The sequence below is a fragment of the Engystomops pustulosus genome, chromosome 8 (genome assembly GCF_040894005.1).
Source record: "Engystomops pustulosus chromosome 8, aEngPut4.maternal, whole genome shotgun sequence".
Taxonomy (NCBI): Eukaryota; Metazoa; Chordata; class Amphibia; order Anura; family Leptodactylidae; genus Engystomops; species Engystomops pustulosus.
In genome coordinates, this window is record NC_092418.1 from 26,700,578 (window position 1) to 26,722,179 (window position 21,602).

At 42.2% G+C, this 21,602-nt stretch overlaps 1 protein-coding gene across 2 annotated transcripts; it reads left to right on the forward strand.

Moving 5' to 3' along the window:
* Positions 1-3,090: 3,090 nt before the first annotated feature.
* Positions 3,091-20,854, forward strand: LOC140074990 (uncharacterized). Of its 2 annotated transcripts, none has more exons than XM_072120390.1 (10): positions 3,091-3,399; positions 7,995-8,092; positions 8,836-8,974; positions 10,285-10,454; positions 11,766-11,917; positions 15,764-15,920; positions 16,262-16,361; positions 17,816-17,894; positions 18,356-18,432; positions 18,839-20,854. In XM_072120390.1, the coding sequence occupies exons 2-10, from the start codon at positions 8,014-8,016 to the stop codon at positions 20,184-20,186; spliced, it is 2,301 nt and encodes a 766-aa protein (XP_071976491.1). In that variant the 5' UTR covers positions 3,091-3,399; positions 7,995-8,013; the 3' UTR covers positions 20,187-20,854. The 2 variants fall into 2 exon arrangements, with proteins under 2 accessions (XP_071976491.1, XP_071976492.1); XM_072120391.1 differs by having other exon boundaries at positions 8,001-8,092.
* Positions 20,855-21,602: the final 748 nt, after the last annotated feature.

Below are 21,602 nucleotides of genomic sequence, written 5' to 3' on the forward strand. Positions count from 1 at the left end.
AGTTTATGGAAGTTTGGAGTAGACCAAATGAGCATTCCCTTAAAGTGTTAAAAAGAAAGTTGCACAGCTCACATCGGACAGAATTTGCATCATGTAACTTGTACCACACCGCAGAATATTGATGTACTAAATATACCCTGTGTTTGCTGCCTGGGCCAGTTTTAGGGAGCGCTAATCTGGCAGCGTCCCATTCCTCTAGCATAGAGCACTATGTATTGTCATCTTTAACCCTTTATATGGTGGTATTACACGAGAACTGAAAAACATCATTATGTAGTAAATTCATCTTCTTCCCGGGTAGGGAAAAGTCATATTTTGCGGGAGATGAGTCAAGTTTAGAGGCTGCAGGGTAAGGGTCACTTCAAAAGTTCTTTGGTTCCATAGAACCTAGAAATATCCTGATAAAGATAATAATCTCATCTTTCAGATCACATCAGGTGTGTTGATCTGTAATCTACTGCAGATACAGGCAGCTAAAGACTAACTCTATAGCTCCCAGAACCACAAGACTGATTGGATCTGAAAGATTCATAGCTTTACCAGCACGTTTTTAGGTCCTATAGAACCAAAGATAGGGACATCTAAAGTGACTCCCCCTGCAGCCTCTAAACTTGACTCATCTCAGGCAGGATATGCCTCTTATCTGGTCATTTTTTACATGACTATGAATCAGATTTTTTTTTATAGGTAAATGGGTGACATTTCACATAAAAGAGTAAAATTCTAGAAAGGAAATTTCATCCCAGACCTGAGGGGGCTGGTAGTTTAAGGGGGTGACAGGTTTAATCTGGTGACAGGTTCCCTTTAATGGATGAAGGAGGATTGGCTGGACCCTGTAATGAGATGTATTGAATCTAAAGTAGAATTCCCATATTCACCGACAACAAGCAGAGATCCTGGTGAAGAATCGTACTGGTTTCCCAGTTTAGTGTATAGTAATATACAGGGCCGGATTAAAGGAGGGGCTCCTGGGGCTCTAGCCCTGGGGCCCCCACCAGTTTCACTTTTTAAGGGGCCCCCACCAGTTTCCGGCTGAGGCGCTGACTGTCTCTGTGTGTGATACGCAGTGGCCCGTGGCCGCCCGCATCGCACATAGGGGTCTAGGATGTCAGCTGTGTCAGTGAGACACAGCTGCCATCACTAGAGGAGTTCACCGCTGCACTGTTTTGGCAGCAGGTTGTGATGGGACGCCGGCGGCGAGTGATGACGTCACGCTGTCAGTGTCCAATCACAACATTCTGCTGCAGAAAACAGTGCATCGGCGATCTCCCCCAGCGATGGCACAGCTGACATCCTAGACCCCTATGGCAGGCTATATACTACAGGGGGCTGGCAGGCTATATACTTCCAAACAAAAACAATGTTGGAAGGGCCCCTAATAGTTTGCGCCCAGGGGCCCCCACCACCCTTAATCCGGCCCTGGTAATATATATTGGTAGTAAAATGGTTAATGTGGAAGGTCCTGGTGCCCAGTGCTTAAAGAGCGATGTTTATCTTTCCGGATTCCTCATTGCTATGCAGTGTGACCTGCGGTTATTATTTGGGTGCTGGTGGCGGCAGGGAGGGGTTTTGTTTTCACAGTTTTAGATTGCATCTTGCCATTTTTGAAGTTTTTCCATAAGATTCCGTGTCTGTTCGTGTCAATACTGAGAATTCTACAAGGTCGGAGGGTTCTGGGAAACAACTGCTGCGCCATTTCTCAGAGAACATCAATGGTCGCACATCACTAGTACAATCAGGTTCATCTCCTGAGATGCTGCACAAGGAATTTACTCCCGCAGAATGATAAAGATCAGATCTCTGTGTAGTAACTTTTATTTTATTGTGACTATGTATGCAGATTAGGAGAGTGTCACAAGCAGGTTCTCCTTTAAGAGAAACCTACCATTTGATTTGATGCATTATGAAGCAAACATACCTTGAGAATGCTGTAGCTACACTGATGCAGAAACATATCTTGGTTAATTCCTGAGCTGAGTGGTTTTGATAAAACAATTATAAAATTATCATAATGAAGCTAGCACATTAGTTATTCACAGCACCAGTGGATTATGTCATCATTGTGTTGTGCCTGAAGGCAGAATAATCAATCAACCCCCAGCTGCAGTGTATGAGTAATCTAGTTGAGGTCGATTAGTCCTGTCTGGACTAAGCCCCATGTGTAATACAAGCTCTGTGAAATAATGCAATCCAGCTTTCCCAAGGTCCTGAATGTTATAATTTTCAGCAAAACCACTCAACTCAGGGATTAAACAAGATGTGTTTCTGCATCACTGTAGCTACAGCATTCTCAAAGTATGTTTGTTTCATAATGCATCACATCAAATGGTAGGTTTCCTTTAAAATGGTTATTTTGGGTAATAAATAGCTAGCCCTGTCTCACTGGGGGAGGAGACATATGATTTATTTTAGTTTGTTGTACAGAATTTGGGCAAATTTTCAAACCTGGATAACCCCTATAAGTTTAAGTCCACTTTCAGCAGATAATTGACATGGTTTGTATAAGGAAAAGTTATACAATTTCCAATATATGTATTCCAAATTATGTATCAATTCCTCATGGTTTTCTAGATCTCTGCTTGCTGTCATTCTATAGAAAGCTTCTATGTTTATTCCAGTGGACAGAAATCTGACCATGGTCACACAGGTGCACTGCTGTAATTACTCTTTGTGATACACAGTGCACCTGTGTGATATCACACGACCAGGTACAGATTTCTATCCAGCGGAAGTAAACATAAAAGCTTTCTATAGTAGGACAGCAAGCAGAGATCTAGAAAAAGGTGAGGAAGCTATACAGGAAAATTGTATAACTTTTCCTCACACAAAGCATACCAATTATTTGCTGAAAGTGGACAACCCCTTTAACTTCTGGGGTTATCCATGTTTGAAAATTAGATGGAATAATATTGATGACTATTGATAGAATATAACAGATTGGGGGCTAAATTATCAATAAATGTTATAATATGTGCGGAAACTTGTAAGTCCATCCAGCGCTGTGTAACCCTATATCAGTAGTAGTGTGAAAAACAAAGTGAACAAAAGAGGAGGCGGGCAAAGACATCGCAGAACTAAGAGGAAATGCTTCACTATAAGAATCTGCAAGAGACGGGACACAGACATAGTAGAGAGGGAACAAGTCCAGCGCCGGGAACATAGTAGAGAGGGAACAAGTCCAGCGCCGGGAACATAGTAGAGCGGGAACAAGTCCAGAATCGGGAACATAGTAGAGAGGGAACAAGTCCAGCGGCGGGAACATAGTAGAGCGGGAACAAGTCCAGAATCGGGAACATAGTAGAGAGTGAACAAGTCCAGAATCGGGAACATAGTAGAGAGTGAACAAGTCCAGCGCCGGGAACATACTAGAGAGGGAACAAGTCCAGCGCCAGGAGTCAGGTAAGTGTAAGGACCATAGGGGACTAGAGGAATATTCGAGTACAGGCGGACCCGTACTTAAGAACACCCGACTTACAGACGACCCCTAGTTACAGACAGACCTATGGTTTTTGGTAATTTATTGTACTTTAGCCCTAGGCTTTAACAGTTATCACAGGTGTCTGTAATGAAGCTTTATTGTTAATTGACAATTTTTAAAATCCGATAGTCATAGAGACCAAAAAATTTTTGTCTGGAGTTACAATTATAAAATATACAGTCCCGACTTACATACAAATTCAACTTAAGAACAAACCTACAGAACCCATCCTTTATGTAACCCGGGGACTGCCTGTACTACTAGCTTACACCATGTAGAAAAATGCCCCATAAAATCTACCTGTCTTCCATAGGGTTTCTGTTGTGGCTTTTTGCTAAATTTAAAGCTGATATTTCAGGCGATCTGTCAGTTTATAGTAATTCTTGCACTTTACGCTTCTCGTATCTTAAAGGGATAGTCCCAAGTTTAAACTGTTATCCACAGGATCGGGGCTGATTGGTGGCAAGAATCTTCCGATATTATAAGAAAGGGATTCCCCCTTAGTTTAGAAGTAGCCCCTGTGCTTCATCCATTAATTCTCAATGAGAGATAACCGAGGGCTGCGCTCAGTCCTCTAGACAGTGAATGGAGCTGGAGGTTAATGCTTGTTATGTGTCCCAGCAGTCTTGTCCCCATCTATCAGAATGTTTTTAAGACTAGGATCAATGCCTTTAGAAGCTGTAAAATGTAAGAATTTTTAATGAGGGTTTGTTTTTTGCATGACAAGATGTACTTTTAAATGGAGCACAAAGTACATTGATTCAATGTTATGTGTTGATTTACATTATGCATAAGTGGTTAGTTTTATTTTCTATTACTTAGAAATCCTTTCAAAATGGCTTATTTTACAAGATTTCTGTGTCTTGCGTGTGCAATAATGGATGGACTAGGGTTTGGGTCACATGGCGTTTCCCTAAATCACATCCTTATGGCAAAGCATTTTACACATCTTAATTAATACAGATATTTAGGGAAATTTGCACTTGGCAGACCATTGAGTGATTGTTCTAGGTTCCCCTTTTTACAGGTAAAACCTTATACTTCCTTATAGTTGTGGCTTTTGTTTTGGAGTAACAAATTAGAAGTGATGATAGGAGCCACGTCGTGAAGATTTGGTCCAAGATCACACACATTACACATGTGATTCCTGGAAACCATGACAGATCAGAAGATCTAATGAGTAGATCTCTCCTATCGCTGTGGTACCGGATCCCATCCCTGTTACACAAATTCTATCCGTCCTTTCCGGAAATATATTGGCGTTGTGAGGGCTCCCGAGGCAACATGCTCCATATATGGTGGAGTCGCCCCCCAAACTTCTACAATTCTGGGACCAGGTTTTCACTCTATTGCGGCCTCCCCAGCCCCTAGCTCCCCTGTAGTGGCATTATTATCTATTCTATCTACAGGCGGTCCCCTACTTAAGGACACCCGACCCATAGTTACAGACGGACCCCTCTGCCCCCTGTGACCTCTGCTGAAGCTCTCTGGATGTTACTATAGTCCCAGGCTACAATGATCAGCTGTAAGGTGTCTGTAATGAAGCTTTATTGATAATCCTTGGTCCAATTAAACTTCATTTGTCACTGGCAAAATTGACAAACTTTGGCTGGATCTACATCTATAAAATATACAGTTTCGACTTACATACAACTACAACCTAAGAACAGACCTATGGAACCTATCTTGTATGTAACTCAGGGACTACCTGTATTCAGGTTCTATTAGCCTCCAAAAATGGAACCTGTTGAGATTTTGCCTGATAGCTGTAAGATCTGTGATCCCACCACATTGGGTGCTTTCCTGTGGTTCCTTCTATTTTTGAATGGGCACAGGAGAGGATGGTGATTTATTGTATGGAGGAGCTGTCGGCTGAGGCATTCTGTAAAGTTTTTAAAAGTTTGGCAATTATGGCCAAATATTGTGACTCCCCATCCGTTGGGATTCGGGGGGCTTCTTAAGGTCCGTACGCCGTGAGGGATGGAGTCAGGTGCTGTTCTCTAGTGCACTAGGACCCTGTATCCCTTTCACTAACTTCTTACCTTGTCTTTTGGTTGTTGGTGTGTACCCCTCTTTTTCCCCTTTCGTATTAGGACCTTTTACGTGCTGGATATTAGTATCTGGATTGTATGGATTGTATGTAATCTGACCACTGCTTGGGCCCAGGGTGTAGTGGACATCAATGACCACAGCTTCATAAAACACACTAAATGCCGGCCCTGAAAAGTGTACGTTTTCTTCACCTACTTTCCCAATCTTAGATCTATCTGGGTGAGCTCACTTCTATGTCTCTAGGGTAGTCCTGCAGGGTCGCTCCTTTGGTTTGTTACAACCCATGAAGGGGGCTTTGACTACTGGAAGGATTCTGGTGGTCCCGCGACCATATACCGGAGACACTTCTATTCTGAATACTGTTATTCCTTATTACTACTGTTCTTGTTATATATATATATGTGTTTGTGTGTTAATAAACTTGATTGAACCATAATGAGTAGATCTCCTTCTAAAACCTTATTGACAACCTGCACTGGCATTGACAAGTGTTGAGTGAATTGTGTCTGATGGTGGCCAATGTCTATGCTATAGAATCATGATATAGGGTCAAGGGTCTCTACTGTTTGACCCCAGTTGCATTTGTGTTTACGGATAGAGGGGAAGATTTTTCAAAAGCGTCTGAGGTAAATGGCTCATGGCAACCAATCAGAGCTTAGCTTTCATTTTATAAACAGCTGTGGGAATATGAAAGCTGAGCTCTGATTGGTTGCCATGAGCAAGTAGAACAGTTCTGCTCTCAGACACTTTTTGATGAAACTTCCCCTCTGTCTGTAAACACAAATGAATGTCACCTTTGTTCCAATCATTTGCATAACATACCAGAAGAAAGCGTAGGGGATCCAGTATGTCCAGTATACATTCACCTGCCCCCTGCTGTACTAGAGCCGATGGTAATCATCATGTCTTAGTCACCTGCTAAGAAAACTTTGTCTGTTACTTGCAGGAATGGTATTCAATACTTATACCCATGTTACTACTCTGCAGATACTTACTGGAGGAATACTACTTACATGTAAGCCCTTATATGTCCTATATGACTTCTGGACATGAGATATCCCGGATTAGTCTAATAAAACTTCACTTTTTGGCACTTGAACTACCACAAACTTGTTCCTTGTGGTGCTGAAGATTCTCCTGCCAATAATATGTTACAAGTGCAAACATTCTAGAAAAACCAAGTGTGTTACCTCCTAGGGAGTAACATTCTCAAATCCACACCTTAGTCACTTCATCATCCCCCACCGACCCACTACTGGCAGTGTAGAAGCAATTAGTAAAATGTAACTATCCCCTTAAGCTACATTCACACAACCGTAGGGGGACAAATATACAGTCGCAAACCGCATACGTCTCCCATAGGCCAGCAATGGTCGCACAGAGCGATAACGTAATGCTCCGTACATTATCCTATCTTTCCCCGTGTTACGGCACAGTACGCCATGCATCGCTATGGAGAGGTCACCACTTCTCTCCATCGCGGCGGGCCGCAGACGTCTGGTGTGAATGTAACCTTACAGTTTCATAGTTTATACGGTTGAAGAAAAGACACTTGTCCATCAAGTTCAACCAAGGAAGGGATTGGATGAGGAAGGGATTTAGGGGAAACAATTCTATATAACAGAACCATCAATGTTATTTAGGTGTAAAGGCATCTAGACCCTTCTTGAAGCTCTCTGCTGTCCCTGCTGTGACCAGCGCCTGAGGCAGGCTATTCCACAGATTGACCGTTCTCATAGTAAAAAAGCCCTGTCGCCTCCGGTGATTAAACCTTGGTTTCTCCAAACGGAGACAGTGCCCCCTCGTCTTTTGATTTGATCTAATCTGAAACAACTTACCACCATATTTTTTGTATGGACCATTCATATATTTATATAAATTAATCATGTCCCCTCGTAGTCGTCTCTTTTCCAGACTAAATAAATCTAGTAGTTTTAATCTTTCCTCATAACTAAGACCCTCCATAGCCCTTATCAGTTTTGTGACTCTACATTGAACCCTCTCCAGCTCCAGGGCATCCTTTTTATGGACCGGTGCCCAGAACTGGACAGCATATTCCAGGTGTGGCCGAACCAATGCCTTGTACAGTGGTAATATTACATCCCTATCACGAGAGTCCATACCACTTTTGATACATGACAAGATCCTACTAGCTTTAGAGGCAGCTTATTTTGATGCTGTTATTCAATTTATGATCTACTAGTACCTCCAGGTCCTTCTCAACAAGGGACTCTCCCAGATTTACTCCCCCACGGACATATTGTGCCTTCGTTTATTAGCCCCCAGGTTCATAACCTTACATTTATCCACATTAAACATTCTCCACTTTCTCTAATTAAGAAAATAAGCTCCCCCTAGTGATGAGCAAGGGCAAACAAAATTTTAACTTTTTGCTTAACGGATGGACTTTATGTATTAGGAACTGTGTTCCAGAAAAAAACCCAAACCTGGATTTACTTATAAGTTACAGATGTCGGTGCCTGATGATGAAGATCTCTGCGTTCTGTCAGACACATGCAAGCATCATATGGCCTCCAGTATTTCTAGCCACAATATGTACTGGTAAGTGACATACTACAATAGTATATCCTACATATAGTATATTACAGGTGGGTCTATCCCCAAAGGAAAAAGCAAGGGGACGTGGTACTGGGTCACATATATACATATATAGTTTGCATATGGATTTGCCTTGCAAAAGCTTAATATATAGAATGTGTTACGTAAAACATTAATAACAAAGGAGATCAGCAAAAAATTTGACATCAGGTTTGACTTAGACTATGATAGGTATTGTTCCTAGATAGATATTTAATCATACCTCTGTGTATTTTGTTAGTAGCAGCAGAACTGTGAAAAATAGATTTATTTTCGAGGACTGTGGTGTACTGGACACTTGTCCTCACACTTCTGTGCTCTTAGCTCTCTGAATTAGACTATTCCCCAGCCCCTTCTCTCTGCTCTGATTGCCTGCTATAGTATTCAGCAAGAAGTCTGAGATCTCTTTTACACAGCAGAGGATAGGGACAGTGGAGCAGTTGAAAACCAGAGAGCAAAGAGCACAGCAGTGTGAGGACAAGCCCCCAGTGCACTTCAAAAAGCTAAATTCCTGCAAAAAAAAAAAAAAAAAAATAAAAAATTTCACAATCTTTCTTCCACTTACAACATAACCAGCTCTCTGAGGGTTAATACCTTAAACTGTCTCCATTTTTGATTGGTCACAAACACAGATAGGTTTTTAGGCTGTATAGTAACTAAGCCTGATGTCACATATTGCATTGAAATGTCTTACTTTCCCCTCACAGCTCTGGAGAATCTTCATATTAGTAATTTGGACTGCTATAATGACTATCTCACCGAAATGTTCTGCACATGGGAAGTGCCTGAGGCCACAACTAACTGCAGCGAGGACTATCTGCTGGAGTATAACCATTTCCCTCACAGGTGAATTACCTTTGAGAACAAAGTGGGATGTAACTATGGATCAGTGGTCTATAACGTATGGTTCTCCAGCTCTTGTGCAACTACAACTCCCAGCATAAATAGCCTAGGGCATGCTGAGAATTGTAGTCAGTGATCTGGACTATGATGAAGCTTCTCCTCACATAGCACCACATAAAAGGATGTCATGACCCAGAGCAGTGATCACCAAGCAGGATTTCATATCTTCTACATGCGAAGTGAGTTGATAAAATTTTGGTTTCATGCAGCCACCACTAGAGGGAGCTTATTAGACACAATTCTTGAACTGAACTTCTTTGTAACATAGTATGCAATACACTTCCTTATTCAACTGTTTGCACCCCCAAAGAGGCTTTTTTTAATCTAGCCCCCAATATTTTTGGCACTCAATATGCTAATTTGGCTCCCTACAGTCAGATGGGCACTGCCAAACTGTATATTCCGACCCAGGACCGCCTTCCTGACTGCACAAAGCATAATTAGCATTTTGGGGCAGATTTACTTACCCGGTCCGTTCGCGATCCAGCGGCGCTTTCTCTGCGCTGGATTCGGGTCTGGCCAGGATTCATAAAGGTAGTTCCTCCCCCGTCCACCAGGTGGCGCTGCTGCGCTGAAAAGCATCCGAATGCCCTGAAATTCACCGAGCCGGACCAAGTGACCAATTTCCGTCGCGTGCATGCCGGCGCCGATGCGCCACAATCCGATCGCGTACGCCAAAATCCCGGGGCAATACAGGGAAAATCGGCGCAAATCGGAAATATTCGGGTAACACGTCGGGAAAACGCGAATCGGGCCCTTAGTAAATGACCCCCATTGTGTGACAAAAGTAATGAGACTGATCGCTTATGAATGTTTGGGGCCAGAGTTAAAATTCCAACCACAGCAGAATGAGCGGAGCAGGACCTATTCATGGAGGACCATGCACCAGCATATGATAATGTCATATAAATACGGCCTCCTGATGTATTAGGCGTCCGGCTGTGCAATGTTTATTTCTATGCCAGGTAGGACCTGGCATAGGTCCTACGTATATAACATGTATAACAAAGCAATGCAAATATTCACTCGCTCCTCAGCGCCCCCTAGTTAGGGAGCTGGCAGAAAGCGGAAAATAATCGCAAGTGCTACCAAATCTCTAGCATTTGCGATTATCTTCATGGCTTCTATGGTAGTTTAGTGGTATAGAAACCCTAATAAATTACCCCCAATGAGTCAGAGTTAGTGGCAGGTCCTCTTTAAATTGATTTTAATACACAAAGGAATAACTTCTTACTTTATGGCTATGATTTCAGAGCCTCCTCCTGTGCACCGGAGAATAAGCCACGATCTGATTCCAGGTCCCCCAATGAATGCATCTGTTACATCCATGCCGAATACTTTGTAGCTGCCGATATCTATGATATTCAACTCATGTCACGTGGCGGACACTTCTATAACCTCACCATTGTGCCAGCTAATAAAGGTAACACTTTTAATTTAATTTGCAATCCTGGACTAAATCTGTTGCCTGCTTTACCTCTAGTCTAAAGCCTATGGTGCCAAGAGCGGTGCCCCGACTTCACCAAACCATTTTCTGCAGCCCCTTCACATAGGGTATGAAATGTTCTCTCTAGAATTCCCTCTTACCTGTGAAAGCTTCCTTGTTTAACTATAAAAAAAGTCATGTGCAAATGAGCAGAAAATGGTTATTTTTTGCCAAAGATGAGGCTTGAGGCAGGAGTTCCCCAGCCATGAGGCGAGTTGAGTCTCTTACCTCAGGCAGCACCACCTACAGCAAGATGGGGGCAGCATCAGGGGCACAGTCACCTGCTATAAAGCTTTTACTTTTGGATGGGGTGTAAAGGGCGACATTCAGCTTGCCTGAGGCTGCGGAGAGTTTAGGTTTGATCCTGGCTGGAGGGGGGACGTCACTTTAGATGCCTTTAACTCTATAGCACCTAGAACCATGATATCATCTTTCAAATCCCTTCAGGCTTGTGGTTCTGTGAGTTACAGAACAAACGGTAAAGTCACATTTGGGAACGTAAGCAGCTGATACTGATCCTATTGGACCTTTTTATTTAACTGCCTTTATCTCCAGTTATATAACTAAAAGAAACACAAGCTTGAAACATTATGCAAGATGAAAATCCTATCTTTATAGGCACCATATATGACACCAGAATGTTTCTAGGTCCTATAGAACAGAAGATTCTAAAGTAACCCTCTCTTGAAACCTCTAAACTTGACTCTTTTCAAGATGACTCTTCTCTGCTCATTTTCACATCGACTTTAGTTTTTTTTTTTTTTGTTTTTTTTTTTATAAACAGGTGAGATTTCACATAAAAGAGGGGATTTGAGAAAGTACAATTAGTAGCTTAAATCTGGTGGCGGGTTCCCTTTAAGCTTCCTCAGGGATAAATACACACGGTATGTTTGTGAACCACTTGTGAAATACAAACTAAGAAATGAGTTACTATGTACACAAAAGAAAAAACGAGAATGCTCCAAAAAGTCCTTGGATCTCATACAACTCTAAACCATTTATGGCTTATTGGTTTTCTGGGATTGGAGTTTTGTCAATAGGAGCCGAAATTAGCTGCCAGCCAGCCCAGCCTATTATCAGTGCTCTCACCAATTTGGGTGGAGACTGTGCGGCGAGTGCAGCGAGACGGAGGTTGATAGATGAGTGCATTTTGGAGATGGGTGCAAGTCCCCTCATAGTAATAACTCACAGTGGTTCATTTTTTACCTCTTGAGGTCGTAACAAAAAGTTTTATTGTTTATTGTACAGTTAAACCTAAAACCCCGAAAAATGTATCTATGGAACAAGGTGATGAGGAGGTGGTCATAGTGCGCTGGGACAGCGGATACACAGCCGAAGACTATTTGTTCCAACAACTTGTTTTTGAGGTCCAAACTAGCACCATTCAAGAACCACAGGAGGTAACTACTTGTGTCTATCTCCTTCACTCCAAGATAAGGGTGTGGGACAAGTTTAAAAAATGAGGTCCTACAACTTCTACATGGCTCCTTTCTGTGTCGGACTGGGTCTCCTTGGGCCCACCATGTAAAATTTTAGTGGGTGTCCACCATCATCCCCTAGAAAAAGATGGAATTAGTCTTACCGGTAATTCGGTTTCCACTAGTAACCATGACGGACCCCACCTGGAGGTTGCTCCTTATATCCTGTAGGGACAGGAAGTCACAAAAGTTTAAAAGGCTCCTCCCTAGCACCCCACACCAGTGTCTACCAAAGTACCACCTGGAAGGATGTAAGTGCATACACCTTTGGACCCGTTACCAAGAAGGAATGAATGGAGGGAAATAATGGGGGGCCGTCATGGTTACTAGTGGAAACCGAATTACCGGTAAGACTAATTCCATCTTTTCCACCACGTTCCCATGACGGCCCCCACCTGGAGACTTACCAGATTACCCATTATTTGGGAGGGACCACTGCCTGGAGAATCTTTCTGCCAAACAACAGATCGCTCTGAGAGGCAATGTCCAGGCGGTAGTGCTTTGCAAGTGTTGAGGAACTTGACCACGTGGCTGCACGGCAGATCTGGTCTAAGGATGCGCCTCTTTTTTCTGCCCATGAAGTTGCTATGGCTCTGGTAGATTGAGCTTTAATACTTTCTGGTAGGGATGGTAGATTTAATCCACCTGGCTAGTGTTGCTTTAGAGGCTTTACAGCCTTTGTTTTTTCCCCCAAAATTTATTAATAGGTTAGAATCTTTCCTCCAACTTTGTGTAGCTTCTAGATACAGAAGCACAGTCCTCCTAACATCTAAGGTCTGCCATTTCTTTTCACCGTCTGTTTTAGGGTTAGGATAGAAAGAGGGAAGAATAATTTCTTGTTTGCGATGGAAGTTAGAGACCACTTTTGGGAGAAATAAGGGGTCTAGTTTAAGGACTATTCTATCTTCTAGGACTCTTAAGAAGGGATCTTCACATGAAAGGGCCTGAATTTCTCCTAATCTACGAGCTGTAGTGATGGCTATAAGAAAGGCTGTTTTTAGTGTAAGGCTTTTTATGTTTTTTGCCTCTAGAGGTTCAAAAGGAAGGCCCTGTAAGATGGTCTAACACTAAGGAAAGATCCCAAGGGGGAGTTTGGTTTTTATGTTTAGGGAGGATGCTTCCCACGCTTTTTTCAAGTGGGCATCTTCCTTCCTATCTAGAGGGTCTTTAAGCTGTGCAATATCCTCAAAGGGAAGGTCAGTTTTTTTAACCACTTTGGTGACCTGAACGTCTATTTTAGGTATAGAGTCCCATAAAGCGTTATCTTCAAACAGTAGTCTATTGCGAAATTCTTTAGAAACTGATATTCTTTTCTCTGGGGCTTTCCACTCCTCTAGAACTAGATCTTTTAATGTGTCTACCACTGGAAAGACCCGTTTCTTTTTATATTTAAAGGAAACCTACCACTTGTAGTGGCAGGTTTCCGATGGCAATACCGAGTACCAGCTCAGGGTGAGCTGGTGCCGGAGCTTATTTTAGTTAGTGTTTTAAACCGCGGTATCGCGGTTTAAAACACTTTTTAAACTTTATAGCCGGCGCATGGAGGTACGCGCTCGGCGCTTACCATGTGCGGCTCTCATTCACTTCCTATGTAGCCGCGTGCACGGTAAGCGCCGAGCGCGTACCTGCCTGCGCCGGCTATACAGTTTAAAAAGTGTTTAAAACCGCGATACTGAGCTGGTGCTCGGTATTGCCATCGGAAACCTGCCACTACAAGTGGTAGGTTTCCTTTAAGTCCTCCGAAGAGTTCAGACTGAACCGAGGATGGTTCAACCACGTCCTCGATATCTAGAGTATTTTTTAATGCTTTTAATAAATTATCCAGTTCCTCTGAGGAAAATAGATATTTTGCCTGATTTAGTTCTCTAGGTTGAGTCTCTTCAAGGTCATCCTCTACTTTTTCACTAAAGGATCCTGAGGAAAAATCCGAATCCGAAGAGGATACTTCCTCTTTAATCACTGATCTTAATTCATCCATTAAAGAAGATCTTTCCTCTTTGAGGATTTTATTTAAGCAGTCTGGACATAAACTCTTTTTATAATCCTCTGCCATTTTTGCATTACACAGCCCACAACATTTGGAAGGCTTTTTAATAGGTTTTTCCCTCTCTCTTGGCTCCTTTTCTCTGGGCTCTTTCTGATCCTTGCCCTGAGAAGGTACACATAATAACAGCCATTAATACATAGATAAGCTAAAAATGTGGCAGAGAGGAAGCCCAGGGCTTGTACTTACAGGTACCAGGACCTGGAACACGTTAATCGCTTCATCTGCCATGTGGGAGATGGAGACGCTGGAGCCAACTTAGTGTTTGTCTGAGACCAACGCCATATGCCTGAGGCTTGGCGGTTTTATGTCTGGGCTCCTCCCCCACCCCCTCCGGAGAGACCCGGGAGTGTTACCTGATTGGATGTCTGGACCGGAAGTTCCTCGTGATGCGCCAGAAGTTCAGCGCCACAATGATCCGATGCCGGAATGCGCATCGACCGTGCGACAGATTTTCTCAAGGTATGCCGCTTCCAATTTTCCTCTTCCCCGGAGCGGAGGACCAACTTTTGGTCGCCGGCCCGGCAGGTAACTTTTCTGCCCCTGTACTCTATTCTTCTTTCCCCTTGTTGAACCCAGCATTAGCCGCGCAGGACCGCTGGATAGGTTCTAGCAGGGGAGAGTACAGGGGACGGGGGTGTTTTTAGGTCTTTTCCCAGCACTTAAAAAGTGTGGGAGCGGACTGGTTCCTAAGAACCTTACCATTTGTGTTCCTCAGATAGGAAACTCTTGCGACTTGTATCCCCTAGGGACAGGAAGACACTGGTGTGGGGTGCTAGGGAGGAGCCTTTTAAACTTTTGTGACTTCCTGTCCCTACAGGATATAAGGAGCAACCTCCAGGTGGGGGCCGTCATGGGAACGTGGTGGAAATACAACCTACATACCTTCAAATTTAGTTGTCTTCTGCTGGACCATCATTATGTTATATCCTGGGCCCACCAGAGGATCCTCAGATTCTCTGGTGGGCCAGTCTGACCCAGGCGCCTTTCCTAACCCCACAGTCTTAAATGAAGAATCTTGTGTGAAAGGACTGCAAATCCAAGGACCCTTATCAAGGCCATAGTAAACAGGAGCAGAAAGAAACTTTTGTGCCCACAAAAATATAAAATCCCCCCCATCATTTGTAAAGAGCAATGGAATATGATGGCGCTATATAAATAAAAAATATTATTATTGTTATCCTCCTGGTAGATGGTAGATTTCCTTTAAAGGACATGTAAATCCATGATGATAAACCAGAACAATTACTCATAGATCCAGGCACCGTGACTTTGATAATCTTATTATATTTGTTATCCATGGCCTCCTTCCTTCTAAAATCTACTTTCATAATCATGTTAATGAGAAAGAAGGTCTCTGGGGAGCGTTACCACAGCCCTTCCTTGCTGCAGATTCACAGGCTGTTACACTGTCCCCTCCCCCCTACCTAAATAAATCTCACACAGTGGGAAGGGAGGAAGTGTACAGTGTAACAGCCTGTGAAGCTGCAGCAATAGAGGGCTCTGGTAAGCCCCCCAGAGCCTTTCAGACTTATTAGCATAATTTTTTTTTTTTTTATTTTAGAAGTAATGAGACCATGGATAACAAATATAAGAGGATTACCACAGTCATGGTGCCTGGATCTATGAGTAATGTCCCTGGTTTATCACGCTGGACTTTGATATAGCAGGTTTTCATAGAAATATTTTCCTACATTAAACTTCAGGTATTTTCTTATTGTTAGGTGACTACACTGCAGGAGGTGGAATCTTGCTACATAATGAAGAAACGGCTCTTCAGGCGCAGACAGGACTACACAGTAAAGGTCCGATCCAAGCCAAACGGTGTCGATTATAATGGGGTGTGGAGTGAGTGGAGCCCTGCGGCTGTGTGGCACAATGGTGAGGGGCTGCAGATATATTCTGTATTATACAGATCTGTTATCACTGTAGGGAATGTCACCTCCATCAAACATGTAGCAATATATCAGACAAGTTCTGTCTGTACAGTCTGGTCTCCACAATGTAGCAATATGATGCTGGGATTCCCTTGATAGCTAGATGTCAGATGATGTGATACAGAACTAGAAAGCCGTCCTTTAGTGTATAATCTACAAATCAGGGACAAACAAATGCATTTAAAGTGGAAATAGGTAAAAACTTTTCCAGAGGCGTCGTGCAGTACATGGGATATACAGATTTGGGGGTCACGTCTCCTTATCTAGCTTTACCTCTCTCTGCAGACTACGATCTCCAGTTTCACGATATAATGGTGATCACTATTCCCTCCTCTGCAGCGGCGATTTTTATCTGCCTGTTCCTGTGCTGGGCGGCCTCCTATCTGTAAGTATCCAGTCTGGGGTATCACATGTCTAGGAATTATACAGGTTCATTTAGGGACACGATCATAAATATTAACCCAAAATAAGAGACGATTTTGATAAGGTCTTGCTTTTTGTGGGAGGGGAGTCATTTTTTAACTGATATAATTTCATTTCATATTTTTATTTTATTAATATTTTTGTATTTTTTATGACTTCCATAGTTTCCACAGCAGTCACATTTACTTTTTGGTGGTGTTAATCACATCATAGCTTTACTTGGTGGGTCATTTGGGTCACTCAGAGATCTATACAGTTTAGATTTTTTGTTTTCTTAAAATGGAGATTTGTGAGGGCTTGTTTTTTTTGTAAGATGACTTGTAGCTTTCGGATAGGCTATTCTGAGGTATACACATTCACTTTTTCCTGTTTTTTTTTTTCCTAAACGCTTTTTTATTTTACGTCTTACACTAGATTATTTCTGTGACTTTAAGGTGGACCTAAGGAGTACAAAATAGTGAATAACACATATAGAAATTGATTAAGGAGACAGCAGGGCTAGAAGGCTCATTTCATGTTGTATCGGCTCAGCAGGTTTAATGCATGCTCTGTTCCCAGTAAAGGGAACCTGTCAGCAAAAACTTACCTAATAAACCACTAACCGTTGTCAAGAAGATTTTCATGCTCCAGATCACATGTTTCTTTCATGGCCCAGTGAGGTGTGTGTAAATTGGTTGTCTAATGTCAGCACAAAAGTCAAGACCCCACCTCATAGGGCCCCCTTTTACTGTAATTCTTTGTCCTCCATAAGTTTGGTAGAAAATGTCAAGCAAAGCAAACAGTGATCTGAGGCATGAAGAGCTTGACTTCAGTGCTGACTTTATTCAACCAATTTACCATCACCACACTAGACCATGAAGGAAACAATGATCTGGAAGATGTTAATCTGCTTGACAACATACTGGTAGTGGTTTAATAGGTCATTTTCTGCTGACAGGTTCCCTCCATACATTTTTACAACCAATTTACTTCAGACTTCAAAGGAGATTGGTTGGACTGAAGCCAAAGCGCTGGACCATGGAAGAAACAGGATAAGGAAGGTGTTATTTTGCCTGACACCTTACTAGTCCTGATTTATTAGGTCATTTTTCTGCTGACAGGTTCTCAATAAAGTAAATAGAAGCCAAGTCTGCAGTAGGTCTGCTTGGCCACTATAGAGTAGACGGAGCGGTTTGTTCCCCAGCTAGCGGGAACTGCAAGCAGCTGATAAATTAGGGTGCCGAGTGTCATCTCATACTGAATAGGTCATGTGAAACCTAGAAAATTCCTTTAACTACGTGTAGTCAATCAGCGTCTGCCCTAGGAGAAAGGACTCCATGCAAATTGTTTATCAAGAAGAGATAAGTAGTAACCTACTTAGTCCTATTCCTCTGTGTATAATCTTCATGTTCAGGATTTCCTATTATTTTCATACAGTTGTAAGAAGCGATGGCTGAGTAAAATCCCGGATCCTGGCAGGAGTCAGCTGCTATTCACCCTGATGAATGAACCACAGGTCAGTAAAGATTATGGCGATGACATACTACATCAGCATAGGGATCAGGTGTAAGGGCCACACAGACAGACGTGACACCTCTTGCGCAGATCAGACTCACCGCACCTATTACACAAGAAAATACGGAGGAAAATCTGCTGTGAATGTGGTCAAACACATTCAGAATATTTCACCTCTCCCTCTAGGAGGCGAGAATTTCTAGAACTTTGCAGAAAATTGTGAGCGAACCTCAGTTTTAAAGGTCCTCAAATGTTGAAAGATTTTTAGCTCCCCCTTGTGGTGACATCTAGAGGTAGAGGATTTGGTAGTCATTATCAGGAAGACAAAAGGTATAAAAAGTTATATTTAAAATATTATTGCAAAACAAAATGTAAAACAAAATAATGATCTCGAGAAGACTTTTACATGATGTGATAAAACTGCTGGAGTTCATGTAGTTATGGTAACTCTCCATTTTCTAGGTGTCAGGGATAAAATCGGATACAGGCTGCAACATTGTACCATTCAAGGGAAATATGATGCAAGATAAAATTATATGGTAAGAAGGGGATTACTCTTGAAGGGGTTGTCCGTAGGTTGAAAGACAACTTTTTTCATAAAACAGCACCAGACCTGACCATAGGTTGTCCTATTTATCTTTATACAGCTGAGCTGCAATACCAACCAAAACCACAGTCAGGTGTGGCGCTGTTTTTGGGAAAAAAGCAGCTGTTTCTAAACCTCCGGACTATCCCATTCCACTGGACCTACTTCATCCATTGAGTGGCCTCCTCAGACCATGGGATTTCACTTCTTATGTAGTCCCCTGATCCGAGGAGGCCAATAATTGGCTTGGCTGAAGAGGTCCTAGGTCTACATCTCCCTAGGTGACAATGTAACCTACCTGACTTCACATCCTTATCAAGAACAACCACTACTTATCCTATTTTACCTTTTCTTAAAAGTCCCAGACACATCTTAACTAGAGATCACAACCTCATGGACAGGAGGGATGTCCATAAAATTATTCTAATACCGGAGGAAACCTTCATAGAGAAGCCCCTGGACATCTCCCCACTTCACGAAGACCTGAACTCAGCCGAGGAATCAGCAGAAGATGAAGTGGATGATACGGATTGTCTCACGTTGGAATGTGATGTTATCAACAAGATGTTTCTAGAACTTCTAGAAGGCGACACAGAAGAAGACAAGGTGATGGAACACAACAGATCCTCGTTTCTAGCAGATTTTTGCAGGACGTATGACACTTCTGAACTTGTATGTACTAGTTACACGAATGGAAACTTACCGGTCACAAGTTCACTGTGTTTTGGAGAGGGGAATGTGTTAAGAGACTGCTCCTCGGTGCAAATCATGGAGTATAGCTGCAAGAACAATGACAATAACATGGAGTATAGTTACAAGAACAATGACAATAACATGGAGTATAGTTACAAGAACAATGACAATAACATGGAGTATAGTTACAAGAACAATGACAATAACATGGAGTATAGTTACAAGAACAATGACAATAACATGGAGTATAGCTGCGAGAATATTGACAAAAACATGGAGAATAGCTGCAAGAACATCGACAATACCATGGAGTATGAACCTACTGCGTATCTACACACTATCAGTACCGGGAGCGATATTTTGCAGCCAGTCCATCATCAATGGAAGCCGCTCTATACACATTACCATCCCAAAGCACAGAATGACACTACAAAGTCTTCCAAGGCGTCTCCTGGCTTAAACCAAATCACCGACTATCAAAGTTTTGATACAGCAGCGCAACAACCAAGCAAAAATGTAGCACATATAAACTACACAACAATAGATACCGGTTATAAGTCTTTCCAAAATCTATTGCGGGTCCATAGTCGTGAACTGGACTCCCAGTGTGAAATAGTGGATACAGAGGCTCTACAGGTGAGACATGTGCTGACAATGTACTATAACAATACATTACAAATTTGTGTGACAGACGAAGCGGCAATGAAAACGCATCCATCACCTGTTAGCGATGAGTTTTCCGATAAACCAGGCGCCGACTGTGATCCCAGACAGGTTGTACAAGACTCACATATAGTCAGAGTTCCTTACGCTTTGACTTTTGACATATCAGATCACATGAGGAATCTGCATCAGATATCAGGACTTACATCAGATCATGAAGGAGCCAGGTATAAGCCTGTCCTGGTGATGAGCTTTGACTGTACCAACTCTAGGGCAAGGCTGGATGTGGACTTTGCTGCATGGTATAATCCACTGCAAATGTGTAATATAAAAACCATTCAGCAGTATTAACCCCTCAATGACCTGGCCCTTTTTTGTTTTTTCATTTCCATTTTTAATCCCCACCTTCAAAAATCTATAACTTTTTTATTTTAACACGTAAGAGCTGTGTGACGGCTTGTTTTCTGCTTAACAAATTGCACTGAAATTCTGAATACAATTAAATTGATGAAAAAACGCATGTGCGCCATTTTGTTGTGGGCTTGAATTTTCCGGCTTTCACTGTGCGCCCGAAATGACAGGTCTACTTTATTCTTTGGGTCAGTGCGATCACGGAGATACCATATTTGTATAGGTTTTATAATGTTTTCATACATTTACAAAAATTAAAACCTCCTGTACAAAAAAAAAAAAAAAAATTCTTCATTTTGCCATCTTCTGGCGCTAATAACTTTTCCAAACTTCGTTGTACAGATCTGTGGGTGGTGTCAATTTTTGTGATTTGATGACGTTCTCAATCCTATCATTTTTAGGACTGTACAACTTTTTGATCACTTTTTATATTTTTCAAAATGGAAAAAAAAGTGCCATTTTCGACTTCGGGCGCTATTTTCCGTTACGGGGTTTTAAACGCAGTGAAAAACTGTTATTATATTTTGATAGATCGGGCATTTTCAGACACGGCGATACCTAATGTGTTTATGATTTTTACTGTTTATTTATATTTATAGGGGAAAGGGGTGGTGATATGCATTTTTTGGGTTCATATTTTTTTTTTTTTTACTTTTTACATTTTTTTAATTATTTTTCAGACCCCCTAGGGTACTTTAACCATAGGTTGTCTGATTGATCCTACCATATACTGCCATACTGCAGTGGGGATTTTGCACATCATCTATTACAATGTGCAAATCGCACAATGTAATAGATAGCCCATTACATGACAGTCTCAGATCTTTGTGTGACCGAGGCTGTCATGGCAACAGATCCCTGCTCTCCCATGACGTCATGGGTAGCATGCAATGCTGCAACAACAGCATTGCCGGTGGAGATCAAAGGGTTAACAGCCACGATCGGTGCTAGCATGTGCCATCAATGAATCTGCCACAATGAAGGCTCTGCTCACATCTATGTTAGGGATTTATAAGGGACATTCACAGATTTCACCCAAAATGAAAGAAAACTCATTTTGGAAAAATGCAGAAGATTTAGTAAAAGGACATCTACCACCAGGATGAAAGACTTTATGCAAATGAGCCTTAGGGGTTCCAGGCTCCATTAACACCTATGGAGCCTGGAGTCCCCTGTGCTCATTTGCATCCAGACCTTTATCCTGGTGGTAGATGCGCTTTAATTAGAACTAAATGCACTAATAGGATCCATCATGTCAGAAATCCACCAATTTAGTTATTGATATTGTTTATTCGATTGTTTGAAACACAGATATAAGCAGGGTCCTTAAAGGGATTATATCTCCCTCCGGCCCTG

Coding starts and splice junctions, on each gene's coding strand:
- LOC140074990 (XM_072120390.1), top strand. CDS start 8,014: ATGATGAAGATCTCTGCGTTCTGTCAGACACATGCAAGCATCATATGG. Junction 11,918..15,763: donor CCATTCAAGAACCACAGGAG/GTAACTACTTGT, acceptor TCTTATTGTTAG/GTGACTACACTGCAGGAGGT. Junction 16,362..17,815: donor TGCTGGGCGGCCTCCTATCT/GTAAGTATCCAG, acceptor ATTTTCATACAG/TTGTAAGAAGCGATGGCTGA.